The sequence below is a fragment of the Erigeron canadensis genome, unplaced genomic scaffold, assembly GCF_010389155.1.
Source record: "Erigeron canadensis isolate Cc75 unplaced genomic scaffold, C_canadensis_v1 Conyza_canadensis_unscaffolded:339, whole genome shotgun sequence".
Classification (NCBI taxonomy): Eukaryota; Viridiplantae; Streptophyta; class Magnoliopsida; order Asterales; family Asteraceae; genus Erigeron; species Erigeron canadensis.
In genome coordinates this window covers 1-8,955 of record NW_025215755.1, presented here as the reverse complement: position 1 = coordinate 8,955, position 8,955 = coordinate 1, and the positions used below count along the sequence as shown (strand labels likewise).

At 40.2% G+C, this 8,955-nt stretch overlaps 1 protein-coding gene across 1 annotated transcript; it reads right to left on the bottom strand.

Annotated features, from left to right (window-relative positions):
* Positions 1-389: 389 nt before the first annotated feature.
* Positions 390-5,664, bottom strand: LOC122584484. The gene is made up of 4 exons (XM_043756639.1): positions 5,467-5,664; positions 2,625-2,746; positions 1,806-2,543; positions 390-1,734 (listed from the first exon to the last, which is right to left on the bottom strand). Exons 1-4 carry the CDS (start codon positions 5,662-5,664, stop codon positions 390-392), a joined length of 2,403 nt encoding a protein of 800 aa, XP_043612574.1.
* Between the last annotated feature and the right edge of the window lie 3,291 nt (positions 5,665-8,955).

Here is an 8,955-nt window from a genome sequence, read left to right as displayed (position 1 = left end):
CCCACACGAATCTTCACCCTTTCTTTGTCAATTCAGTCATGGGCTTAGCTATACGAGAAGAAATCTTGAATGAACCTTCGATAGTAACCCGCTAAACCAAGAAAACTCTTGATCTCAGTGGGTGTCTTTGGCTGTTCCCATTTAGAGACAGCTTCAATCTTTGATGAACAATTCTAATACCTTCGGAAGAGATGACATGGCCGAGAAATTGAACTTCTCGAAGCCAGAATTCACACTTGGAGAACTTAGCATATAATTTCTTCTCCTAAGAACCTCAAGGACGGCTCTTAAGTGCCCACGGTGCTCGGTTTCCGACTTAGAATAAATCAGAATATCGTCAATGAAGACAATCACAAAATGATCTAAGAATGGACGACATACCCGATTCATTAAATCCATAAAGCGGCTGGAGCATTTGTCAACCCAAATGGCATGACAAGAAACTCATAATGCCCATATCGAGTGCGAAAAGCTGTTTTAGCTACATCTTCCTTTTTGACCTTTAATTGATGATAGCCGGACCGTAAATCAATCTTGGAGAAGTAAGAAGCACCATGGAGTTGATCAAAGAGATCATCAATGCGTGGGAGAGGGTACTTATTCTTAACCGTTCGCTTGTTCAACTCACGGTAGTCTATGCACATGCGCATAGAACCATGTTTCTTCTTAACAAAGAGAACCGGAGCTCCCCAAGGCGAGGAACTTGGTTGTATGAAACCTTTGTCAAGTAAATCTTGAAGTTGAGTCATTAACTCCTTCATTTCTGTAGGAGCTAATCGATAAGGTGCTTTTGCAACAGGAGTAGCACCGGGTACGAGTTCAATTTGAAAAGTGACCTCACGGTCAGGAGGAATACCGGGAAGATCATCCGGAAACACATCAGAAAATTCAGAAACTACTTCAACATTAGAAATGGAAGACTTTTCTTTTCGTGCATCAATGACATAGGCAAGAAAATGACTCTTGTTCTGTCGGATACACTTGAGAGCTTTCATCATATTGATGATCTTTATGGTTCCTCTTTTCTTATCACCATACACAGAAATGATCTTACCATCAGGAGTAGGAAAACTCACGATCTTTTGGGAACAAATAATAGTGGCATTATTTTGAGATAACCAGTCCATACCTATCACTACATCAAAGCCAGCAAGAGTAGTAGGTAATAGTTGGACTGGAAAGGCACGACCTTCAATCTCAATAGAACAATCATCGTAGCCCACACGTATATCACTAATAGTACCGTTAGCAACTTCTACTTCTATGGAGCAATCAAGAGGAGTAGTAACTCTTCCGAGCTTAGGAGCAAACAATGTAGACACAAAAGACCTATTTGCACCCGAATCAAAAAGAACAGAAGCAGGTTTTGAATTAACAAGAAAAGTACCGCTTACTACCTCATCGTTATCCTTAGCAGCTTCCACTGTCATCTGAAGGGCATGAACTTTTGGCTTTGGAGCAACCGTCTTCTTTCCATCGTTCTTCATCTGAGGACAATCAGCAATCTTATGACCCGTTTCTTTACACTTGTAACAACGAGCCTTGTCTTTACAATCAACTGCAGCGTGCCCCGGACTACCACACTTATCACACCTCTTGGTCTTGTCAGGACATGGACCCTCATGATAGGTCTTGCAAGCTGAACACCATGTGCTACTCTTTTTCTTATCCTTATCCCCATTCGAAGTAGAACTACCTTTGAACCTCTTATTAGAATTCGAAGACCCATTGAACCTTCTCTTGAAACCGAATTTCTTATCATCATCTTTTGAAGCCATTTTTTCAGACTTAAATCATCATCCAACCTCTTAGACTCCTTAATAGCGGCAGACAACGTAGTGTGTTGCCTACAAAGGCCGCGATAGCTGGCAGGAAGACCATCACAGTAAGCTTCGATCTGATCTATCTCTCTTGGTACCATACGACCTACAAACTGGAGCTTTTCTGTAAATGAACGGGCATACTCACCTATGGCACCTGGCTTAGCAGTCAAAGCTCTGAATTCCTTCTCGATCAATCTTAACTCACGTGTACCCACATATTCTTCCAAAAAATTTTCCCTGAATGTACCCCAAGGCATAGCAGCAAGCACCTCAGGAGTCAAGGAAACAGTAGTTGATCTCCACCAGTTGCGAGCATTCTTTGTTAACACACGGGTAGCACATAACACCTTCATATCATCCGGACAGTAGCACGAAGCAAAAACCACTTCAATATCAGTCAGCCATTCCATGGCACCCACTGCATCAAGTGTGCCATCAAATTCCTTAGCACCACACTTCTTAAAGCTTTCATATTTAAAGTTATGGACACGAGGAGCAGCCATAACACGAGGCTCCACCCCATTTTCCACACCATTCCCTTCAGCTACCTCATTACTAGGAGCAACCAATGACCTTCCAGCAGATATCTCAACACGATTCGAGCGATTGGAATAGTTTCCATCCGTGTGCTCGTTCCTTTGCAAGCTTGCTTCCTTTTCAGCCCTCAATTGAGCCAATTCCTCCTCATTCCTTAACAAGAGAGCTCGAATACCCTCAATTCTTCATGCATTTCAGCTTGAGTAGGAATTTGTTCAAGTACCGGGTTTGCTCGATCAATTTCAGACCTTGTGAGTTGCACACCGGAAGTGGCCTTCGAGGAGGCCTTTGGTTGACATCATTTCCAGCCCCATTTCGATTCGATTGGCCATTGCTTGGAGCTGCTCTCTTACGTCGACTGTTAGTACGAGTGTTAACCATGATGTCTACAATGCAACGACGTCGGTTAGCAAAGGTTAGAGTGAGAATAAAAAGATTAAGGCTACTAAACATAAATATTAAGAACAACATAACACATATAAGCCTCAATTTGCACTCTCTCTCAACCCCAAACCCTTCCTAAAGCATCTCATTTCAATGGCTAAGCATACCTACTTAAGCCCTATCCTTTCTCATGCAGTTTAAGTCCAAAATCCTATGGTCTTGGTCGAATTTTGGTTCACTTAAACCAATTCTCTGATACCAACTTGTAACACCCATCATTTAAAACAAGGATTTCCAGGAGCTTTCACCTAACGGTGTCAAAGAAAGCGGAAAAACATTTAAAAGTCCAAACCAATAATTTCAGTTTGGTTTATTCATCAAATGGTATTATTAGCCATATCATTGAAACAAGTCTAAATGGAAATCCATCGGTTGCCCAACATAAAACAACCGATCACAAGTCAATACAATTCATAAATATCTAAACATAAAATTCAAAGGTCTAAAGGAGCAGCCACTATGGGTAAACTATAATCCTTTTCAACAATCTACCCATGCCTCGCTCTTTATTCATCAACACTCAAAGCTTTCTAAACCTGAAGGAACAACACATTTCAAGAAACAAGTGTTAGCTAACGAATTAGCTAAGTAAGATAACACGAGCTTATAAAAACATTTGTCCAATTAAAACGTATTAAAAGTCATATTTCATCATTAAGGCACATAACATCTCATATAGCCATAAACATCATTCGTATAGGATTGTTCGTCTTAGATGTGCCTAATCATCTTTTCATCATCACATATAACATCATTTCAGGTGTGACATAAGTCACTCATATCATATAAGGTGTAAGTTTGTGTGTAGGCGGTCAAAAGACCTAACGGGGACCTCACACCCGACTGGATGGATAAGCATTACGGCGGTCCATCAGTGTCGTTAAGGAATGGCAAGCCAATCCAGGAGTAGTCCGTATGTTCAAGACATTGGTGGTTAATCACGCCACCCGGAGATACTCTAACCACGTAATTATGTTGCAAGGAGCCACCAAGCAACCATATACGTACTCACCGGGCAAGGGCAAGTACGGGTTAAGCTTAACACTTTCATATCATATACGAGCTCGATTTACATTACATATAGTTCAGGAATCTACATTACCTAAACATAACACATAATCATCTTTTACGTTTGGGCCCTTAAACGTGCACGTGACATGGCAACTTAAAGAGTCTAGTGAACTAGATTAATAAGCCATACAAACATGCACAATACAATACATCTCAAAACATATCATATCATATCATTTCATTTCATTTCATATCATAGGGACTGCATATCAGGCCTCAAATGTCATTTACATAGCCCATATCACCTCCCATGTATCCCGATTACCCATAAACGATCAAGATATCAAATGGAAGCTATTATAAGAAAACCATCTTTTGTTGAACCCTCAGCATGTCAAAGTAGTGTATCTTACCTCTTAGAAGCGTACAAAATGATAACGTAAGTTACCGAGCTTTGCAAGTATTCCCGATTACCTATAATCATTAAACGACATAATAAGCTAAACAAGTACCTACTTACTTTTGTTCATGAATCAAGCCTAAGTATCTATAAACATGACCCATGACAAGGCTTGATGCATCGGACATTCGATTAATACTTTAAAGCTTACAAAACTCGACGAAACTCGACATTCACTCACTAAATTAACCATTCTGGAAACTTGACATCACAATCATCTTTTAAAAACATAACCATTAGAAAGTAGACTCTCTTACGATTCCGTGGATAGCTTATTTGTTAAAAACGGAGTTACGGTTCAAAAGTTATGGCCATTTGAAAATTCCGTCGCTTTTGCGTCGCAACTACAAGTTGCGTCGCAGCTATGTGTCACTGGATTCCAGTTGCGCCGCAGCTTAGTAGCTGCGCCGCAGCTAGCCCCGATTCTGCACAAACCTCATTGTTTAACCTCCAAAACTTAACCAAACACACCCCAAACGACCCCAAACCTTATGAACGACTTTTAACCCTCAAAATTCATCATTTTAAGACTCTAATGATGTCATGAAAACAACCCTAACATCCAATTGATTTGCAACACAACAACAATCATTTTAGGTTACCGAATTGATCGAAACTCACGTTTTTGACTCCAATCAACCCTCTAAAGACCTAGATCAGTTATGAATCGAATCAAGGGATTGAAAGGACATAAAATCAATGTTATTATACCTGGGATACCTGGAGATTACAAAGAGAATGTAGAAACTTGATCAAAACACTCTCGAATCAACCAAACGAAGATGAAATCGAACAAGGAATTGATTATGGCAATGGGGAATGGTTAAGGCTCAAAGAGAAAAGGATAATATGAGTAATTAGAAGCTAATGACCTGCTCCAAGACCCTAATCCCGTTTTTTAGTTTCCACCTATGTCAAAACTAGTCCTTAGGCTTCCTTATGGCTCATATTTAACTCAAAACACCTATTGGGAATACTTACAACACATTAAATACTTTAAGCACATCAAAAGACATATAAAACATATCTTAAGCACTTTAGCACATTAATCATTAAGGCACTAAAGCTTGACACATATAACACATTAAACACATATAGTCATTAAATCATGTATAGGCTTAACGGACACGTAATGTTGACTTAACGACTCAGGTCAATTGTTAAATAAAAAGTTTGGGATGTTACAATTACCTCCCCCTTAAAGGATTCCATCCCCGGAATCTCATCAGAAATGAACAACTCTGGATACTTCTCCTTCATCACGGATTCCGTTTCCCACGTTAGGCTTTCACCATGAGTGTGCTTCCATTTGATCAACACAAGGTCAATCAATTTCCGGTGTAGCTTCTTTTGCTTCCTTCCAAGTATGGCTACCGGTTCCTCAATCATCTTTTACTCGGATCAATGCTTACATCTTCAATGGGAATAACACTAGATTCATCCGCCAAACACTTCCTCAAATAAGATACATGAAATGTACTATGAATTCCATCTAACTCAGGAGGTAATTCCAATCGATAAGCTACATCCTTGATGCGTTGGAGTACCTTAAATGGTCCAATGAATCGTGGACTTAGCTTTCCTTTCTTACCAAAACGAATAACTCCTTTCCAAGGGGAGACTTTCAGCATCACCAAATCACCGACTTGAACTCAATTGGCCTTCTTTTCTTATCGGCATACGTTTTCTGTCGTTCTCTAGCCACACGAAGTGCTTCCCTTGCAACATTAACTTTTTCAGCTGTGATCTCTACAATTTCAGGACCCGTAATTTGCTTTTCACCGGGCTCCATCCAACAACTTGGAGTCCTACACCTTCTACCATAAAGCATTTCAAATGGTGGCATTCCAATACTTGCATGATAGCTATTATTATAAGAAAACTCAATCAGTTTCAAATGATCATCCCATGCTCCACCATACTCTAGTACACAAGCTCTCAACATATCCTCCAACGTTTGGATTGTTCTTTCGCTTTGCCCATCAGATTGAGGATGATAGGCGGTACTCAAGTTTACTCTAGTACCTAATTCTCGCTGAAGACTTTTCCAAAAACTAGATACATACCTCGAGTCTCGATCTGAAACAATAGATAGTGGTACACCATGTTTGGACACAATTTCATCTATGTACATCTTTGCCATCTTGGCTAAGGGTACATCTTGACGTGTTGCTAGGAAATGAGCACTCTTCGTCAATCTATCCACAATAACCCATATCATATCATTACCCTTAGGAGTCCTCAGTAACTTAGTCAAAATCCATAGTTATATGATCCCATTTCCATTCCGGAATTTCCAACTGATGCAACATTCCATATGGCTTTTTATGATCAGTTTTCACACGTGCACAAGTCAAACACCTTTCAACAAAATGGGCAATTTCTCCCTTAATGTTTGGCCACCAATAAATAGGCTTCAAATCTGCATACATCTTTGTAACACCGGGGTGGACTGAATATCTTGACCTATGAGCTTCTTCTAGGATCAATTCTCGGTTACCATCAAGCAATGGTACCCAAATTCGACCCTTATACGTTTGGAAACCACGGCTGTTCGTTTCCATGGCAAGATATTTCTTCTTTCCAATACTCTCTTTATCAATGTATCCTTCATCAAAGCCTTCATTGAGCTTCCTTGATACGATCAAGTAACCCCGACTTGGCTTGAACAACCATGCTCATCAATCTACAAGAGAAATTCTGCACCTTCCTACTTAATGCATCCACCACCACATTGGCTTTACCGGGATGATATTTAATCTCACAATCATAATCTTTCAGAAGTTCCATCCATCTCCGTTGTCTTACATTCATTTCCTTTTGTGTGAACACATATTGCAAGCTTTTGTGGTCGGTGTACAAAGTACACTTAGTGCCATACAAATAATGCCTCCACAACTTCAAAGCAAACACCACAGCAGCCAACTCTAGATCATGGGTCGGGTAGTTCTTTTCATGAGGCTTCAACTGACGTGAAGCATAGGCAATAACCTTGTCCCTTTGCATGAGAACACAACCCAAACCTGAAATAGAAGCATCACTATAAACAAAAGATCATCGGTACCTTCGGGTAAGGCGAGGATTGGAGCTTCACATAACTTGGTCTTTAACGTTTGAAAAGCCTTTTCTTGAGCTTCAGCCCACACGAACTTCACCTTCTCTTCTTTGTCAATTCAGTCATGGGCTTAGCTATACGAGAAAGAAATCTTGAATGAACCTTCGATAGTAACCCGCTAAACCAAGAAAACTCTTGATCTCAGTGGGTGTCTTTGGCTGTTCCCATTTAGAGACAGCTTCAATCTTTGAGGGATCAACTTAATACCTTCGGAAGAGATGACATGGCCGAGAAATTGAACTTCTCGAAGCCAGAATTCACACTTGGAGAACTTAGCATATATTTCTTCTCCCTAAGAACCTCGAGGATGGCTCTTAAGTGCCCACGGTGCTCGGTTTCCGACTTAGAATAAATCAGAATATCGTCAATGAAGACAATCACAAAATGATCTAAGAATGGACGACATACCCGATTCATTAAATCCATAAAAGCGGCTGGAGCATTTGTCAACCCAAATGGCATGACAAGAAACTCATAATGCCCATATCGAGTGCGAAAAGCTGTTTTAGCTACATCTTCCTTTATGAGAACCTTTGAGAACTTTTCAAATCAGCCCAACCGATGATTGTTCTTTACATGAAAATTGTTTTTTTGATTGTTTTCTGAATAACTTATGTGTAATTTTGAAGTTTATAATTGTGTGGGCATGGATTATCATCCGTTATACAATTATGTGAAAATTTGGATTCTTGATCACATGTGCACGAATATTGGTATGATCACATGTTTGCAAGCTGATCACATGTAATCATAGCAATATTCGTGCACATGTGATCAAGAATCCAAATCTCTACATAATTGTATAATGGATGATAATCCATGCCTCCATACAATTATAAACTTCAAAATTACAAATAAGTTATTCAGAAAACAATCAAAAAATAATGTAAAGAATAATCATCAGTTGAGCTTGATTTGAAAAGTTCTCAAAGGTTCTCGTAAAAAAGGTTCTCAAAATAACTTTTCACTATATATATATATATATGGGATAAAATGAGTCTAGCTAATTTGAGTTCAAAAAAATCCATTGATTTTCTTCCATCTCCTCCAATTCCAACCACCTCCTACCACCACCACCATCATCTCCGACCACCACCATGATCATCCAGCGACGGCGACCATCTCCGGCGAGACTTACACATGTGTAAGTACAACTTACACATGTGAAGTACAACTTATGTACACAACAATGAAGGTTAAAGGCGGAGCCCGTCAATCCATGGCACTATGGCAGTGGCCAAGGGCAGAGCCCGTCAGTCCATGGCGGAGCCACAGCGGCTAAGGCGGAGCCTGTTAGGTAGATCACCCATCACCAGTTACCCCCTATGACCTATATCACCCTCTATGACCTATTACATTATGACCTATCACCCTCAATGACCTATCACCCCCACCAGCTTTGGTTTATGAATATCCTTAAGGGCAAGCCCGCTCCGAATCATAATTTTTGACAACACACCAGCCACCATCATCGCCGGAAAGTTAACTTACACATGTGTAAGTCTCGCCAGAGATAGTCGCCGTCACCGGAAGATCATGGTGGTGGCCGGAGATGATGATGGTGG

Coding starts and splice junctions, on each gene's coding strand:
- LOC122584484 (XM_043756639.1), bottom strand. CDS start 5,664: ATGATTGAGGAACCGGTAGCCATACTTGGAAGGAAGCAAAAGAAGCTA. Junction 2,544..2,624: donor CTCCTCGAAGGCCACTTCCG/GTGTGCAACTCA, acceptor AAATGCATGAAG/AATTGAGGGTATTCGAGCTC. Junction 1,735..1,805: donor GCTATTAAGGAGTCTAAGAG/GTTGGATGATGA, acceptor TTTCAAGAGAAG/GTTCAATGGGTCTTCGAATT.